The following is a 19,054-nucleotide window of genomic DNA, read 5'->3' on the forward strand; positions in this document are numbered from 1 at the left end:
CAACCCCAGTTCGTTTATTCTGAGGAACTGATGAGCGACACAGGAGTATCTGTGTCTGCCTCCAAAATCCTCACATCAGGCTGCTGAACGTTCGACGTGGGAACTTTGTGTTTGCGCGCGCGCGCGCACACACACACACACACACACACACACACACCCATCCTCACTGGATCGTATGTTCTCTGTGTCTTTTTGAGCTTTGGATGTTAAGAGTGAGGAGAGGTTTTTTACGGTCACACCGAAGCCCACGGCGCGATTGCAGAAGAGCCCCACGGTGGGTTCCAGGTCCGCACATCGGGTCCCGCCCCCACCCAATCCGGGGACGTCACCGCTCCCGTCCTCCCCGTTTTAAAACCCGGCGGTTTTACGCCCAGTCCCGCTTCGTGCGGCCTCCTCGGAGCTGCGCCGCTCGGATCCAAGCGCCGCGGCGGTGTTTTCCCTGCGGCCGCCAAGGCCCCACACCCGGCCCCTCCCGGCGCTGCGGCTGGGGCTCCCCCCCGCGTCTGGCGCTCCCACGACCCGCCCCCCGCGCGGCCATCCCCACTGTCCGGCGCTCCCCCCTCCCCGGCGCTCCCCCCTCCCCGGCGCTCCCCCCTCCCCGGCGCTCCCACGACCCGCCCCCCGCGCGGCCATCCCCCGTCTCCGGCGCTCCCCCCTCTCCGGCGCTCCCCCTCCCCGGCGCTCCCCCCTCCCCGGCGCTCCCCCCACCCCGGCGCTCCCCCCACCCCGGCGCTCCCCCTCCCCGGCGCTCCCCCTCCCCGGCGCTCCCCCCCCCCCCGGCGCTCCCCCACCCGCCCCCCGCGCGGCCCTCCCCCCTCCCCGGCGCTCCCCCCTCCCCGGCGCTCCCCCCAACCCGCCCCCGCGCGGCGCCGCAGCTGGGCCCGAGACTCGCCATTGGATTAAAATAGCAGCGTCGCCCGCCCCAGCCCCGCGCCGCTGTCCCCGCCCCTCGCCCGCCGGCCGCGCGCACTCGGCTCTCGCGGCTCCGCTCCGCTCCGGCAGCAGCTGCGTCCTCGCTCGCTCGGGGCGGCCATGCAGCGCCGGGGCGCCCTGCTGGGGATGCCGGGCGGCAGGAAGACGGCCGCGGGGGACCTGGGCGAGCTGCTGGTGCCCCACATGCCCGCCATCCGCGTGCCCAGGTCGGGGGACCGCGTCTACAAGAGCGAGTGCGCCTTCTCCTTCGACTCCCCGGTAAGTCGGCGCCGGGGGCGGGGGCCGGGGCCTGCCCGCGCCGCGGACTCGACTCCGGGACCCTCGGGGAGCTCCAGCCCCTGCGGCCGAGGCCGGGTCCCCGGGCTGCCCCCCAGGCTGGAAGCGCCGCCCCCGGGAAAGAGGCGAAATCCAGGCGCTCCCGGCCCGACCCGCACCTCGCAGATCGTTCGCGTCCCCCCCGGGCCGGAGCGCAGGGCAGGAGGGCGGGCGGAGCCCCCAGACCCCGACTCGCGGCCCTTCCTTCTCCTCCTGCGCGGGACGAGCCCCCACGCCTCCCGGGACCCCGCTCTCGGCAGCTCTGATTTGCTCTCCGGCGTCTCTTCCTCCACGTCCCGTCCCGCCCCCTCCTTCTTGTGCCTTTGGCTCGTCGGGGCCGGACTGCGCGGTGGCCCCCACCTGTCATCCCAGCACTTTGGGAGGCCGAGGCGGGTGGATCACCTGAGGTCGGGAGTTCGAGACCAGCCTGACCAACATGGGGAAACTCTGTCTCTACTAAAGATACAATTAGCCGGGCGTGGTGGCGCGCCCCTGTAATCAAAGCTACTCGGGAGGCTGAGGCAGGAGAAGCACCTGAACCCGGGAGGCGGAGGTCGCAGAGAACTGAGATCGCGCCACTGCACTCCAGCCTGGGTGACAGCGAGACTCCGTCTCAAAACAAAACAAAAATGAGACTGTCAGAAGAAACCCTCGGGCAGCAGAAATAGAGGGTCTGCTGGACTGTGGGGTTTTCTTAAGCCTTCCCCCCTTACCCTTGTAAATGAGTCACTGGGCCTGACACGCGCAAGTGTAAGTTATTGAAAGTTCAGTCCCGAGTCGTGACCCGGGGAAGGGAGTGGAAGCTGGGAGGGATCGCGGCCTTCCACCTGGGGCGGCTGGTGGTGGTTTTCACCTGGTTCTGTTTGAATGTGTGTGTCTCTCTCAAGAGTCAAAACGGGCTTCAAAGTGACTCAGCTGTCTGGCGTTTATCAGGCCTTTTTGAGGACCAGGTTATTTTTATCCACCCACTTTAGAGCTCACATGTCACCCGGCAGATCTCAGCGCTTCGGGAGGCCCGTGGATTGGATGGGCCCAGGCAGGTCCCACAGTTGTCTAGTGCATTTTATTCATAGTGTGTGGAGTATTGTCAGGGGGGGAAGGAAAGTCCAAATGAGCAGCAGCGTTTCCAGTTTCCTTTATGATCCGTGGGTTGATTTTGTGTGGCTTCGAAGCGTTTTTGCTCGGTACACACTGGAGTCTCAGAATTAGTATCCTCTCTGTGACGTTTAGTTTTTTTATTTATGGTAATTCCAGGTCATTTGAGGGATAAAATCTAACTTATTTCTCGATTGCTTACTTTGTTTTTTCTTTCAAAAAGACCCACAGAGTGGAGTGAGACAGTCAGCGGTCCTTGTATATGCAGGATGTGATCCATAATGTATCTGAGAATGCCGTTTTCAGATGTTACGGCCAGTGCCGGGCAGTTCCCACTACTAGCTCCTAAAGGTGGGGAGGGATGAGGGGCCTAACCTCAGGTTCTTACCCCCAGAGGAAGAAAGTGGCCTCAGTCTTTTAAGATAGCACGGCATGGAAGGTGGGTCACATGACTTTCTCCGTGTTTGATTTGGGCTCTTCTTCAAGTTCAGCTTACAAACTTTGCTCTTGGAAATTCTTGCTGCATGATGCGGTACATGGCAGGTGTGGGGAAAAAGCTGATTGTTTTAATTCACTTCCACAAATAGTTATTGGGAGCTCACTCTGTGTGTCTCTAGAATGTTACTATTCTAGAAACATCTTATCCAGTGTAGACTGATTATTTCAATCATATCACAGCAGTTCCTTGGGGGATACTGGGAATTATTTACAAGGCTGATGAATCAATCTATTTCATTATCTATGTTTCAGGGGAGGAAGGGAAAGAAGGTTTGATAATTCTTAAATTCTTAAAGCACAGTGTTTGATAATGAGAAGTTTTTTTTTTTAGATGGAGTTTCACTCTTGTTGCCCAGGCTGGAGTGCAATGGCGCAGTCTCGGCTCACAGCAACGTCTGCGACTGGATTCAAGCTATTCTCCCGCCTCAGCCTCCCAGGTGGCTGGGATTACAGGCGTGTGCCACCATGCCTGGCTACTTTTGTATTTTTTATAGAGATGGGGTTTCGCCGTGTTGGTTAGGTCTCGAACTCCTGACCTCAAGCGATCTACTCACCTTGGCCTCCCAAAGTGCTGGGATTGCAGGTGTGAGCCACTGCACTCAGCCAGTATTTTGTATGGTGTGTGACACTACACTGAGAATCGGATAGGGGTTTCCTCAGCACCGACTCTGTGCCAGCTCATACATGTATGCCTGTTAGGACCATAGACAGCTAAACACACCAGAAACTTTAATCCACAAGCGCGGTGGGATGTCTTAGGGAAAGGCCAAAGCCAGCTGAGTGGGAAAACAAAATTATCCTTGCGTGGGTTACTTTTGAAAGAGGTTACATACAAAGATGGGTAGACAGCAAGGGAGAGCAGCATTCCAGGCAAGGGAAACTACGCCGCAAAGAAGGTGTAAAGTGTGAATATTTTCTACTAATTTGCTTGTCGTGTATTTGGAAACAAAGATACATTTGGCGAGTAGCAGGAAGTCAGGTGGAGCCAAGCAGAGCGTACATGACGAGGGAGTGGAGCGGGAAACCTTTGATCTTGCTTTTATAGGGTCAGTAACGGAAGGCTATTCTTGGTCATGTGACTTAAAGTGGTGCTGGAGGAAGGCTGTGAATCAGGACATCTTTATTATGTGCCTGCATGTCTCAGACCCCGTCTGTAGACCTTTGCCATCCTGCGCGTTGGTGGGAGATGAGTCGTGTGCCAGCATCTCTCCTGCCTTTTCCCACCGCCGAGGGCTTGACACACAACAGATGCTCAACAACCGCTGTCTTGGGATGAGGGAGCCTTGCGCTCACAGAGCCCTGTGACTCCACCCTAGGCCCCACCCAACCACCGTGACGTGCAGATTCCCGTCTCTGTGGCTTGGTTCATTGCACAAGGTCCGTAATGCACCTTCCCAATGGAGCTTCTTTTCTGTTCTTTTTTTGAGATGGAGTTTCGCTCTTGTTACCCAGGCTGGAGTGCAATAGCTTGATCTTGGCTCACTGCAACCTCTGCCTCCCGGGTTCAAGTGATTCTCCTGCCTCAGTTCCCGAGTAGCTGGGATTACAGGCATGCACCACCATGCCCAGCTAATTTTTTCTTTTTTTTTTTTAGAGACTGGCTTTCTCCATGTTGGTCACGCTGGTCTCAAACTCGTGACCTCAGGTGATCCGCCTGCCTTGGCCTCCCAAAGTGCTGGAATTACAGGTGTGAGCCACCGCCCCCAGCCAGAGCTTCTTTTCAAGACTAATTTCAAGTAGTTCTTGTTCTATGAATCATTTCCGTATCGCCCCCCCCCCGCTAGACACCGTAAGCATTCCTGTTTAACCCCCAGCGACATGTTCACGTGCCTGTCTCTGCCTTTGAGTGCCGGCTTCCTGGAGAGCGGAGGCTTTGTGTTACTCCCATCAGCTGCCTAGCGTCTGGTGTATACACCAGGACCTCAGTGAAGGCTTTGGAAATGTGTGAATTCCATGGAGTTACAGGCTCTGCACGTGGTGAGGATAAAACACATGGGAAATGTTGAGAAAGGAATCATGGGGGATTATCACATAGAATGTGGTGACTTCACTGATTGTGGGGACCAGACGTGACGGAGACAGCCCAGACTGAACCCTGTCTCTTCACCCAGTGTGTAACTTCTCGGAGCCCCAGTTTCTCCATCTGTAAAATGGAGACAATAACAACCTATCTCAAAAGGTTGTTTTGTGGATTAAGTAAATTAAAACATAAAGTGTGTCTGGCCAATTAGTGATCACATGCATATTTGCTTTAAGAAAGGCCGGGCACGGTGACTCACACCTGTCATCCCAGCACTTTGGGAGGCTAAGGCGGGTGGATCACCTGAGGTCAGGGGTTCGAAACCAGCCTGACCAACATGGTGAAACTCCTTCTCTTCTAAAAATACAAAAATTAGCCGGGCATGGTGGTACACGCCTGTAATCTCAGCTACTCGCCTGGTTGGGGGTTAGGGTGTGGTGACAGAAGACTTGCTTGATCCCAGGAAGCGGAGATGGCAGTGAGCCGAGATTGCGCCACTGTTCTCCAGTCTGGGCGACAGAGCGAGACTCCGTCTCAAAAAGATAAAAAAATAAAAGAAAGGAGGAATGAGAGAACGGAAGGAAGAAAGAAAAAGAGGCAATCTCAGGTTGTAAGCCCAGTCTGGTTGTCAGGGTTACGCCGGAGGCTCTGTGTGCTCACGCGGAGGAGGGACGTCTTGGCTCACACTTCCGCTCACAGCCTTCCTGGACCAGCGTGGACGTCCCCTGTCTCTATGGCTGTTGAGCTGCTCATTTATCGGGGTGTACTTTGTCCTGTGTCTCTTCAGTTCTTAGGTGGTCAGTTCCAGCAAGGTGAGTCTCTGGCTTGTCCATGCGTGAGACTTATTTATTTCCTTCCTTCCTCCCTTCCTTCCCTTCCTTCCCTTCCTTCTCTCTCTCTCTCTCTCTTTCTTTCTTCTTTTCGGAGTCTCACTCTGTCACCCAGGATGGAATGCAGTGGCATGATCTCGGCTCACTGCAACCTCCGCCTTCCAGTTACAAGCCATTCTCCTGCCTGAGCCTCCCGAGTAGCTGGAATTACAGGCGCCCAGCTAACTTTTTGTATTTTTAGTAGAGATGGGATTTCGCCATGTTGGCCAGTCTGGTCTCGAACTCCTGACCTCAGATGATCCACCTGCCTCGGCCTCCCAACATGCTGAGCTTACGGGATCACAGGCCTGAGCCACCGTGCCCTGCCGGCTCGTTTCGTTTTCTAAGACCACCTTCCTCTGTGATCATTTGTCGGGGCTCAGACCTCGTCCTTTCCTCTGAAAGTCTGCACTGGCGTCTGTCACAGCAGTGGCTCCAGCCTGTCCTCACAGTTCGCCCTCCTGCTAATTCTGCCCCTCCCCACTGCAGTGTAAGTGGAGCTGTTTATGCCTTGCCTTAGCTTGGGTCAACTGAGAATGCGGACGCTTAGACAAGGCAGTTTATTTTGGAAAGTTATCCCAGGGAACAGAAGTGGAATCATGAGCAAGAGAAGAAGGAGAGCCAGTCCAGGAGTGAGTTATGGAGCTGGCTTCCACAGCGGCGGCTGGAGCTGAGCCTCACTGGGGACTCCCGGGCACCTGCAGAGTGTGCTTCAGAACCGTCTAGTTGAGAACCAGCAGCAGGGAGCGTCCCCCGTGGGTCAGCGTTTGTTCTAGAGCTGGAAAAGCCCGCACTGTTCCAAGTGTGTATTTGCAGGGACCGAGTCTGATGATGGGAAGTATTTTGACAGGCGGAGCAGGCTTCCCCGGGCTTCAGAGACCAGCAGCAGCTGGGAAATGAGGTCCTCAGCGCAGCTGACGCTGAGACTGTTGGGCCACGCCTGCTGTGACCGTCCGCTGCACACAGTGGCCGAACCGAAAAGGTGGCCCGAGGGGATGTGAGTGCAGCAGAAATGGTTGCCCCGACCCCACCTCTTCTCCCCTTCCCGCATCAGGACTGTTGTGGAAGAACGAGCGTTTTTTTCTCATTTTGGGGGTTCTGAGAGGGCTCAGAGATACTGAGATGCCTCTTCTGCTTCTTTGTCTGCCGGGGAGTCTTTGCAAAGCTGGTGGACAGGGGCCTGACGGGAGTGTCTGGTTTAGATGCCACCAGGAGAGACTGTGAGACCTCCATCTGCGTGCGGGAAGACTTCACGTTAGGGTTCAGTAAATCCTCTGTCTTTCTGCCCTTTCGTCCACAGGTGTTTATGGATGGGCCTGGTATTCTCTCAGGCATTAATAATAATACTGTAATAATAATGGCATCTCACGTGTATACAGAGCTATTTTCAGAGTGTTCTCCCTGAACCAGCAGCACCAGCATGTCCGGGGAACTGCTGATTCTTGGGTCCAACCCCAGACCTTCTGAAACAGAATGTCTGCGGGTCAGGGGTAGCAATCTGTGGTTTTTTATTTTTGTATTTTTTTTGAGGCAGAGTCTCACTCTGTCACTCAGGCTGAATGCAGTGTCACGATCTTGGCTCACTGCAACCTCCGCCTCCCGGGTTCAAGTGATTCTCCTGCCTCAGCCTCCGGGTAGCTGGGATTACAGGTGTGCACCGCCATGCCTGGCTAATTTTTGTATTTTTAGTAGAGACGAGGTTTCACCATTTTGGCCAGACTGGTCTTGAGCTCCTGACCTCAGGTGATCCGCCCACCTTACCTCCCAAAGTGCTGGGATTACAGGCGTGAGCCACCGCGGCTGGCCGTGGTCTGTGTCTTAATAAGCTCCTTGGGTGACTCAGAGGCGTGCTGAGGTGATGGGGCACTCCCTAGAGGCCATATATCTTTCCAAGCCTTCTAATTATTGCATATGTTGTTGTACCTACATGAACTCAGTTAATCTTCACAACAGCCTATGTTGTATGCTCTCACCAATTTGCAGATGAGGAAACTGAGGTACAAAGATGACACAGGACGTGGTAGAGGCGGGATATGAATCCAGATTGTCCGACTCCAGAGTCTGCTTTTAAAAAACCACTTTAACTCTTTTTAAGAGCACAGTTCGGTGGGATTAAATTACATCCGCATTGTTGTGTAACTATCACTATGTTGATACCTAGTTTTCCATCATTCCAAACTGAAGCTCTGTATCCATGTGACAGTAAGCCCCACTTTCCCTTCTCCTGGCCCCTTGTAATGGCCGTGCAACTTTCTGTCTTTATGAATTTGCTTATGCTAGGCCCCCGTTTGTTTCTGGCTTATTTCGCTTAGCAGAACGTTCTCAAGGTTCAGTGTTGCAGCATGTGTCGGAGTTTCCTTCCTTCTTAAGGCTGGATCATATTCCATCGCATGTGTGTGCATGTGTTACATTTTATTTGTCCCGTCATCTGGTAATGGACATTGGGTTGTTTGTACCTTTTGACTGTTGTGGATGAAGCTGCTTCGATTGCTGGTGTACATGTCTGAAGATTCTCTGCGTTCTACCATTGTACTGTGCGCGTGGCTTTGCAGGCAATGAGAAGAAAAGTTCATTTAGGATCTCTGTGGAAAACTCTTCCTCCGGGTGGATAAACTGATACAGGCAGTAAAGCAAAAATTTAGGAGCATACAGACATTTTTTTCCACTTTGAAGATGTAAACTTAAAGTAAATCTTATTAGTTTGACATGTCAGAAGTTTCCTTCCAAAAGCAGCTAGCTGGAAAGTTGCTCTCCAGCAGTGATTCTCAAGCTTTTTGACCTCTTTATACTCTTAAATATTTTTGAAAACCGCAAAAAGCTTTTGTGTGATTTCTGTTGCTATTTGCCATATTAGAAATTAAAACTGAGAGAAATTTAGAACAATTCAAACAATTTCATTCTGTTAGCTTTTGAAATGATGATGCCATTGCATGTCATGTAGCCTTGGAAAAATGCCACTGTATGCCATGAGAGAATGAGAGAGAGGCAAATAACATCATGTCACGAAAATAGTTTTGACCTCCCAGATGACTTACAGAGTCTCTCTGGGCTGTCACGGGGTTCCCAGGCCTTACTTTGAAAGCCAGAGTTCTAGAGCTTAGGCAAGAAGACGTCACCGCTTACCACCTGAAATGTAGCTTTTATGGATTCACATTAAATTATTATCTTAATTTTAGCTTAACCATAGATGTTGTATGTTGCATGCACATTCTTTTTGAAGCAAATTAAAATTTAGAGAATTTGATGGACCCTTTTTGAAAAAATTAGCGCTACTTGAGCTAGGAATTGACTATTTCGGAGACAGGAATTTTTTTTATTCTCTGATCATTGTAGGGTAACTTGGCTGGGCTGTTTCTTTGGGGAAACTTAAATGTTAGTGTCTTGATATGTTTTTCCTTTGGCTACCAGTTAGGAGACTATTCTGATCTCTTGCCTGGCAAGTATAGAGGCCTGTCTGCCAGTGTTCAGGGAGCCGGGTGGGTTCAGAGGGTGAAGGTGGTCTCAGCATCTGGGTGTTGGATGCCAGCTGGACGTTGCCTGTCGGTTCTCAGCATGTCCCTGCTTTGCTAAGCTTCTCCCATCATTGCAGGGGCTGGCTTCTGGACACTGCATTTCCCAGCATCCCTTGGTGGCAAGATTCTGATATTGATTCTTCCAGTAAGAGATTTAGAAGGCAAAAGAGGAGAAGCCACTTTGCTGTTGCAGCTGTGGCACCGATGTGAGGTTTTCCTCGCAGCTTCTGAGTGTCCTTCTGGGATACAGCAGCCTCAGTGGTGGGGATCTGATGGCATCTGTGCAGCTTCTGGTGATGCTTGTGCGTCCCGATTTCCTGAACATAAGCAGTGGTTTCTCCGACCGTGGCTCTCACGGCCCTTCCTGTGATTTTGTAAGCTTTTAATTTCCTGTATCGAATATCTTCCTGCCTGTAATAGCTAGAACAGTGTCTGTTTTCTGACCAAATCTGGAGTGATACACATGCATTCTCTTGGTCCCCATGTATTCAGGACGGTGCCCTATTCTTTTTGTTTGTTCGTTTTTGAGACGGAGTTTTACTCTTGCTGCCCAGGCTGGAGTGCAGTGGCATGATCTCGGCTCACCGCAACCTCCGCCTCCCGGGTTCAAGTGATTCTCTTGCCTCAGCCTCCCCAGTAGCCGGGATTACAGGCACTCACCACCATGCCCAGCTAATTTTTGTATTATTAGTAGAGACGGGTTTCTCCGTGTTGGTCAGGCTGGTCTTGAACTCCCGATCTCCACCCACCTTGGCCTCCCAAAGTCTGGGACTGCAGGCGTCAGCCGCCGTGCCTGGCCAGTGCCCCTATTCTTAACTAAGCCTGTTCTTCCCCGGCGCTGAGACCTCTGTTTTCACCTGCTTTAGAGAATCACTCTCCAGTTTGCCAGGAGAGAGAGGGGCCTCTTGGAGCGGAGGTGGGATCTGGGGCTCTGACGGCTCTGTAGAAACCCTTTCTCTTTATTTTAGCTCCTTCACCCCATCTTCCAGAGTTACCTGGAACTGCCAGTCCTGGAGTGCTTTGGACATTCTGGGGTGTAGATCGGGTTGGATCTTGGCTTTCCCTGCTGCTGGCCTAGGAGTCAGCTCTGTCGCCCGTCTCAGTCTTTTCGCTTTCATTTATCTGCAGTCCAGCTTTCCAGACTTTCTTGATATAGTTTATGTCTTTAAAAAATCGCTTTGCTGCCCTTTGATTGGGGTTTCAGAAAGGAGTGACATGGATGTCTGTGTGCCGTCTGCCCTGTGTACCCTGAAGTCCTGCTTTTCTGAAATCATAATCAAAAAGTCACTTGTCATCCCTTGGACAGTAGTTAATTACCTTTAAAGTTGTGCCAGTTTTAGAGCTTTGGGATGTAGGAGGTGATGCTGACCCCGTCAGGAAGAGTTTTTGGAAAAGTTCGTGTTCTCTGCTCGTTTCAAATCAGGACATCTGTGGAACTGTGAATTCACTTCCCCCTGCCCATTCCTCTTCCTATGGTCTGGGCTCGGTTAGAAGAGCGCCCCCATTCCTCTTCCTGTGATCTGGGCTCGGTTAGAGGAGCGCCCCCATTCCTCTTCCTGTGATCTGGGGCTCGGTTAGAGGAGCGCCCCCCATTCCTCTTCCTGTGATCTGGAGCTCGGTTAGAGGAGCGCCCCCCATTCCTCTTCCTGTGATCTGGGGCTCGGTTAGAGGAGCCCCCCCATTCCTCTTCCTGTGATCTGGGGCTCGGTTAGAGGAGCCCCCCCATTCCTCTTCCTATGATCTGGGGCTCGGTTAGAGGAGCCCCCGCATTCCTCTTCCTGTGATCTGGGCTCGGTTAGAGGAGCCCCCCATTCCTCTTCCTATGGTCTGGGCTCGGTTAGAGGAGCCCCCGCATTCCTCTTCCTGTGATCTGGGCTCGGTTAGAGGAGCCCCCCCATTCCTCTTCCTGTGATCTGGAGCTCGGTTAGAGGCGCCCCCCCATTCCTCTTCCTGTGATCTGGGCTCGGTTAGAGGAGCCCCCGCATTCCTCTTCCTGTGATCTGGAGCTCGGTTAGAGGCGCCCCCCCATTCCTCTTCCTGTGATCTGGGCTCGGTTAGAGGAGCGCCCCCCATTCCTCTTCCTGTGATCTGGGGCTCGGTTAGAGGAGCGCCCCCCATTCCTCTTCCTATGATCTGGGCTCGGTTAGAGGAGCCCCCCCATTCCTCTTCCTGTGATCTGGGGCTCGGTTAGAGGAGCGCCCCCCCATTCCTCTTCCTATGATCTGGGGCTCGGTTAGAGGAGCCCCCCCATTCCTCTTCCTGTGATCTGGGGCTCGGTTAGAGGAGCCCCCCCATTCCTCTTCCTGTGATCTGGAGCTCGGTTAGAGGCGCCCCCCCATTCCTCTTCCTGTGATCTGGGCTCGGTTAGAGGAGCGCCCCCCATTCCTCTTCCTGTGATCTGGGGCTCGGTTAGAGGAGCGCCCCCCATTCCTCTTCCTGTGATCTGGGGCTCGGTTAGAGGAGCGCCCCCCATTCCTCTTCCTGTGATCTGGGGCTCGGTTAGAGGAGCGCCCCCCATTCCTCTTCCTGTGATCTGGGGCTCGGTTAGAGGAGCCCCCGCATTCCTCTTCCTGTGATCTGGGGCTCGGTTAGAGGCGCCCCCCTCCCTTTTAGTGCCCCAGGCTGAGATATGAGTGGTATCATCCATTCTATCTCCCTCTCCCTCTTTATTTTTTAAATTGTGATAAAATACACATAACATAAAATCTACCACCATAACCACTTAAAAATGTCCCGTTAGTGGCATTTCAGTGCATTCACACTGTTTTGAAGTGATTGCCGCTGTCTTCAGAACTCTTTTCGTCTTGCAAAGCAGAAACCCTGTACCCATGAAGCAGTCACCCCCGTTCTGCCCTTCTCAGCCTCTGGCAAGCCCCGTGCTACTTTTTGTGGCTAAGATCTGGCCACCCTGGTGCTGCGTGCCTGTGGAATCACGCCGTGTGTGTCCTTTTCGACTGGCTCATCTCACTTGGCGTCGTGTCCTCAAGGCTGATCGTGTCTTTGCGTCAGGTTTCTTGCTTTGTCCGGCAGGATGGTATCCCGCCGTGTGTGTAAACTGCATCTTGTTTACCCAGTCATCTGTCGGGGACACGGGCTGCGTCCACCTTTGGCTCCTGTGACTAGCGCTGCTGTGAACAAGGCTGGCTCACTGTCTCCTTCAGCATGACATCCCATTACTCGCCAATGCCTAGTACATCCTCCTCTGTCCCTTGCACTGCTGAGGCTCAGGCCCTCGTCCCCTCGTGCCTGGACTCTTGCAGAAGCTTCCTAATGACCCCTTGTTTCCCTTCCAGTCCGTCACACTGCACTCTCAGGTATCTTTTTTTTTTTTAGATGAAGTCTCACTCTGTCACCCAGGCTGGTGTGCAGTGGTGTGATCTCGGCTCACTGCAGCCTCTGCCTCCGGGGTTCAAGTGATTCTCCTGCCTCCGCCTCCTGGGTAGCTGGGACTACAGGCATGCATCACCATGGCCGGCTAATTTTTGTACTTTTAGTAAAGACAAGGTTTCACCATATTGGCCAAGATGGTCTCGAACTCCTGACCTCGTGATCCGTCCACCTCATAGATTACAGAGTAATCCCAAAGTGCTGGGATTACAGGCATGAGCCACCGCACCCGACCTCAGATAGCTTTTAAAATAGGGGTCTGATTACGTAATTTTCCCGGCTTGAAATCCTCAGTGGTGCCATTCAGACTTTGCTGACATGGGACATCGCCTCCGTTGACCTTGTTGATGCGGCTTTCCTGCCGTCTGCACACTCTGTCCCAGTGGGTTTTCCATTCTCCAGGTGCCGCCTGCCCTTGCCCTCCATGTGCCCACTCATGCTCCTGCATTCATGGGAACGCGTTCTCTCAGCCCTCAGCCCCCTAGAAAAGCCCCGCTGGTCCTTTCAAGCCAGCTCAGGTGTTCTCCGTGAGCACTCGTCCCACCCCAGAAGCTGAGTTGCATATCTGTTTCCCTTTGTACGCCTCTGTTGTGGGTGGAATGCAGATGCTGGAAGATGTGGAATAGCTGAGGTCTTGGAGAGTTAAAAGGAAAAGAGGAGAACTGAAAACTACACCGTTTGTGAACCTGCGCCGTTAAGCCTGCATCTTTTCTGATTTTCTTTTTTTTTTTTGAAACAGAGTCTCGCTGTATTGCCCAGGCTGGAGTGCAGTGACATGATCTTGGCTCGCTGCAACCTCTGCCTCCCAGGTTCAAGTGATTCTCTTGCGTCAGCCTCCCAAGTAGCTGGGATTACAGGCGTGCGCCACCATGCCTGGCTATTTTTTTTTTTTTTTTTGTATTTTTAGTAGAGATGGGGTTTCGCCATGTTGGTCAGGCTGGTCGTGAACTCCTGACCTCAAATGATCCACCCACCTCAGGCTTCCAAAGTGCTGGGTATACAGGCATGAGCCACTGTTCCCAGCCTGATTTCTCTCTCTCTCTCTCTGTGTGTGTGTTTAAAGATCATGGGCATATATTTTAGAACAAAAAATGTTATTAAAAGTAGCCAGTTTGGTATTTTCATGTTATCTCTTTATCTGAAACATCATAGGTTTGACCCTTGGAGAGCCAGGGTAAAGAGTCTTGGGTACTTGAATAGTGTTTCATGTGTTGTAATTCTAGGGCACGGGGTAAAAGATCCCACATGGGGCCCTCAGGGAGCTGACAGGAGGGCTGGGCTCTGTGGTTGCAGGTCAGGCCTCTGTCTGGTGTGTTCAGTATTGTGGTGACAGTTAGGACTCCCCTTGTTCCTGTGCACAGGGAAGATGTGAACGGGGCACCTATTTTTAGGGCTAGAACATCAGGACAGTGCAACAGTGACAAGAATGTAATGAATCTGAATGTGCCTCTGGACGGAGATGTTGCGTGAGGTGCAGGTTCGTGCGTGCTTCACGTGGTAAGACTGGAAAGGAAAGGCCGGGCGCGCTGGCTCATGCCTGTAATCCCAGCACTTTGGTAGGCCGAGGTGGGCGGATCACGAGGTCAAAAGTTCGATACCAGCCTGGCCAAGATGGCCAAACCCCATCTCTACTAAAAATACAAAACATAGCTGGGTGTGGTGGTGGGTGCCTGTAATCCCAGCTACTCAGGAGGCTGAGGCCAGAGAATCGCTTGAACTCAGGAGGTGGAGGTTGCAGTGAGCTGAGATCACGCCACTGTGCTCCAGCCTGGGCAACAGAGTGAGACCCCGTCTCAAAAAAAAAAAAAGATTTAAAAGGAAACATTCTGCTTGGCGTTAATAACAAGCATGAATACTGATTTCTGGCTCACCGTGCGGTCTGTACCGCAGCAGGTACTTCCGGGGTGGAGGGGATGTCAGGAGGAGGGGACAGAGGCCGCGGAGAGAGGAGCGTGACGGGGGCCTCCATCTTGTGGACTGTGTGTGCTGATTTCAGGTGTCTATTATGGAAGGTCCAGCATGAGTTCGTAACCGCCTGAGCTGACTCTGGCCGTCACGTGGCGATTGTGAATCACACGCTATACCAGGCACTTTTATACACGTCATCTCATTAATTATCATGGTAACTGGCTTGCATGTTGTAGGTACTATTTTTGTCCGTTTTACAGATGAGGCAATGGAGAGTCAGAGAGGTTAGGTAATTTGTTCAAGGATTTGTTCAAAGACGGCTTCATGACAGAGGTGGTCTTTAAACCCTGATGAGTCATGAAGTTAGACCCTGTAGCACTTAGAGGGTATTTAAGGGTTTTCTTTTTTTGAGACAGAATCTTACTGTGTCATCCAGGCTGGAGTGCCATGGTGTGATCTTGGCTCACTGTGAACTCCTCCTCCTGGGTGTGAGTGATTCTCCTGCCTCAGCCTCTTGAGTAGCTGGGACCACAGGCACACACCACCACACCCAGCTAATTTTTATATTTTTAGTAGAGACAGTGTTTCTCCATGTTGGCCAGGGCGGTCTTGAACTCCTGACCTTAAGTGATCTGCCTGCTTTGGCCTCTCAAAGTGCTGGGATTACAGGCATGAGCCACTGCACCTGGCCGGACATTTAAGCGTTAAACAGTGTGGTGCTCAAAATTTGTGAGTGGGGATTTTAGGTCTGGGAATAAGCAACAAAATCTAGAAGAGCTCCTGGCCTGGACAGCTGGAATCTGGAGAGGTAGCGCTTTGGAGTGTGGGGGTGGACAGAGGCGTGGAGGTGGGACCCACTGGGCGTGTGTGTGCCACAGTAAATTGTCTTATGGAAGAGAAGATTCCCGGGGAGACAGGAAAGCAAGGTCGAATCCTCTGCGGGATGTAAAAGAGGTTGGTCTTGGTAGGGTTAGACCCGAGGGACCAGCCGGTCATGAGCAAGGCAACAGCGTCAAGACGGGGGTCCTCTGGTGCTGCTGTTCTGGAAGTGGAGTGAGGAGTAGGTGGGGTGGCTACAGGAAGCAGGGTTGAAAATAATTCATGGCCGGGCGCGGTGGCTCACACCTGTAACCCCAGCACTTGGGGAGGCTGAGGCGGGCGGACCACCTGAGGTCGGGAGTTCAGGACCAGCCTGGCCAACATGGAGAAACCCCCGTCTCTACTAAAAATACAAAAAAACTAGCTGACATGGTGGCACATTCCTATAATCCCAGCTACTCAGGAGGCTGAGGCAGGAGAATTGCTTGAACCCAGGAGGTGGAGGTTGCGGTGAGCCGAGATCGAGCCACTGCACTCCAGCCTGGGCGACAAGAGCGAAACTCTGTGTCAAGAAAAAAAAGAGAAAGTAACTCACATATTGTGTCCTTTGCGGAAAGCCGCTGTCCTACTGCTTTGGAGGTGCCGTTTGGGGCATGTTCTGCCGCGGAGGGTCCAGACTGTTCTTTGGAGGAAGCCTCCGTGGCGTGGGTTCTCTCTCTAGGTGCCCAGCTTCATTGCTGGGCACGGCTGATCAGGGTGAGCGGGCCGTGAGGGCTGCTGCCACTCGCAGCCTTTTCACCAGTGTCTCGGAGCCCAGCACGTGGGGTCTTGCCACTGTTTTTGTCAGGGAGTTGTCAGTCTGCAGCGGCCGCTTCCAGGGATGCCAGCTGTCCTTCTGCATGTGGGGGTGGAGCTGGCAAGGCTGCCGGAGCCTCTCTCCTGCCCCGAGGGAAGCCTGGCAGGGCGCCTGTGCCGGCTGCTCACCTGACTGGGGCTGCTGTCCTGTGCCTGTCCCTCCTGCTTTCCTTGAATGCAACAGCCTCGAAAGAAAGATAAACTGCTCTTTTCCCCAAGCCCCCACGACAGACAGCGTGTGCTTGCCGACAGCCGCCCACCTGGCTCCTGCCACCAAAACGACATCTGCTTCTCTGCAGCGCCAGGCAGCCTGCAGGGGGCTGGACTGGCCGGGGTTCAAATCACCCCGCTTACTACTTCGTGGCCATGTGACTCCAGCTTTCACGTCCCTGAATTCCTGTGAGCCTCGGTTTCCCCTCTTAGCGCCTTACCTTGCTGGGTGGTTGTAATCACAGCTGTCAAGTTAAACCTGTCTCACTGCTGAAGTAAGGTTCCCTCTGGGAAGAAGATGAAATGGCATTTATGGAGTCTTGGGGTTGCCAAAGAGACATCTTTTACTTGGTAATTCTACATAAGGCTCTACCCAACAGTGAGCGCTTTTGCTGGCCTCTTTTTTTTTTTTTCCCCCGAGGTGAAGTCTCGCTCTGTCGCCAGGTTGGAGTGCAGTGGCGTGATCTCAGCTCACCGCAACCTCTGCCTCCCTGGTTCAAGCGATTCTCTTGCCTCAGCCTCCCAAGTAGCTGGGACTACAGGCACGTGCCACCACACCCAGCTAATTTTTGTATTTTTACTAGAGACACTGTTTCACCACGTAGGTCAGGCTGGACTCGAGCTCCTAAGGTCGTGATCCACCCGCCTCAGCACCCCCAAGTGCTAGGATTACAGGCATGAGCCACCACGCCCAGCCTTGCTGGTCTCTTTGATGGGAACTCTGTTCCCGGCCATTATTCATACTCAAATTCAGCTCAGAGGGATGGGCTATGGGTTAGCCTGGAAATTCAATCTTCATGTTTTTCAGAGGGATTTTATCCTGAAGAAAACCGTCACCTTTTAAAAATAAAAGTAAACAAGGACTATAAAAGCTGTGCTATTGGCAAGGTGGCTTCACGTGTTCTTTTTGTACGTGGAAGCAGGGAACCGCTGCAGGGGCTCCGTTCACTGTGCTCAGATGCCGAGGGCTTCCACGCCACCCGTCTGCCCTGAGCGTGCTGCCGTAGCTGAATCTCGTGCCCCGCCCCTGCCCTTCCCCAGCTGCGGCGGGGACAGCATCCTCATTGCTCAGAACACCCAGAGGAATGATTCGGTTGTATACTTTCCAAAAAAGTTAACAAATGGTGCCTCGATAGAACAGTACGTTTGTAGTGGAGTCAAAACGTAGTTGTAGAGACTCTGCCTTTAGCTGTGCAGGACCAGGCTGTACAGCTGTAATGCACAGGAGTCCTCTGCAGAAAGGAAGACTTTCAAAGCCAGAGCAGGCTGGGGGAATCATTACTGACTGCCTTCCCATTTCAACATCTGTTTACTACAGGTGTTCGTATGTTTTTAGAGGTGGGGTCTCGCTGTGCTGCCCAGGCTGGCATTGACCTCCTGGACTCGAGTGGTCCTCCCACCTCAGCTTCTGAGTAGCCAAGATTGCAGGTGCACACCACCACGACTGCTGCTGCATGAATATTTGTTTTTTTCTGAACATTTCACGGCCACGCACGTGGTTTATCAGTGTTTAGCGGCACGTGGTTTATCGGCGTTTAGTGGCACGTGGTTTATCGGCGTTTAGCGGCACGTGGTTTATCGCTATGCGGCACTTGGTTTATCGGCGTTCAGCGGCACGTGGTTTATTGGCATTTAGCGGCACGTGGTTTATCGCTGTTTAGCGGCACGTGGTTTATCGGCATTTAGCGGCACGTGGTTTATCGGCATTCAGCGGCACGTGGTTTATCGGCATTTAGCGGCACGTGGTTTATCGCTATTTAGCGGCACGTGGTTTATCGCTATGCGGCACGTGGTTTATCGCTATGCGGCACGTGGTTTATCGGCGTTCAGCGGCAGGTGGTTTATCGGCGTTCAGCGGCACGTGGTTTATCGGCGTTCAGCGGCACGTGGTTTATCGCTGTTTAGCGGCACGTGGTTTATCGGCATTTAGCGGCACGTGGTTTATCGGTGTTTAGCAGCAAGGCCTAGACTCTCTCGGGATTCTAGGCGTTTGTTCTTCCCCACCTAGTTTATGTGGACACATTTCCTTCACTGGATCTGCTGTTGAAACCAGGATTTTGGATTTTGCCACTATTGTGTTCTGGTAATTCTGTTTTACTGGTGACCTGCTGTCCAGCCTGTTTTCTTTCTTTGTTTATTTGTTTTCTGAGACAAGGTCTCACTCAGGTCCAGGCTGGAGTGCAGTGGTGCGATCTCAGCTCACTGTATCCTTGACCTCCTGGGCTTAGGCAGTTCTCCTGCCTGGGCCTCCCAAAGTGCTGAGATTGCAGGCGTGAGCCCCTGCACCCAGCCCTGTTTTCCGATAGCGCTTTTCCTCCGTTGCATCCCCCTTCTGTGCGCTGCATGCTTGCTGCCCGTGATCTGGAATCTTGCTTGACTCTCTTACTGCTCGTTTGCTTCTTACGTATGGGTTGCATTTTAAAGCTCTTGTCTGCTTTTCTCTAGATGTGAGAGTGCACTGGAGATCTGTGCTCTGGTTATGGGAACACTCACGCCTGTCATTTAGACATGGAAGGAAGTAACTGAGAGGTTGAATTAATAGGTGGGTGGTTGCTGGATGAAAGCAAAATCTGAGCAGAGACAGGAGGGTGCTCGATGGACTCAGTAATGACTCAGAACCGGTAGGCGTTGTC

The 19,054-nt window shown here is 52.9% G+C and overlaps 1 protein-coding gene across 1 annotated transcript in view; it reads left to right on the plus strand.

Moving 5' to 3' along the window:
• Positions 1-1,032: 1,032 nt before the first annotated feature.
• The window catches only part of USP13 (ubiquitin specific peptidase 13), a 154,544-nt gene continuing 136,522 nt past the window's right edge, over positions 1,033-19,054 (plus strand). The window contains exon 1 of the mRNA XM_064366828.1: positions 1,033-1,191. Within this exon, the coding sequence (XP_064222898.1) occupies positions 1,033-1,191 (159 nt within the window). The remainder of the gene's footprint in view (positions 1,192-19,054) is intronic.

This window comes from Aotus nancymaae, unplaced genomic scaffold (genome assembly GCF_030222135.1).
Source record: "Aotus nancymaae isolate 86718 unplaced genomic scaffold, 86718_ANA_hifiasm-v0.15.2.pri h1tg000067l, whole genome shotgun sequence".
Lineage (NCBI taxonomy): Eukaryota > Metazoa > Chordata > Mammalia > Primates > Aotidae > Aotus > Aotus nancymaae.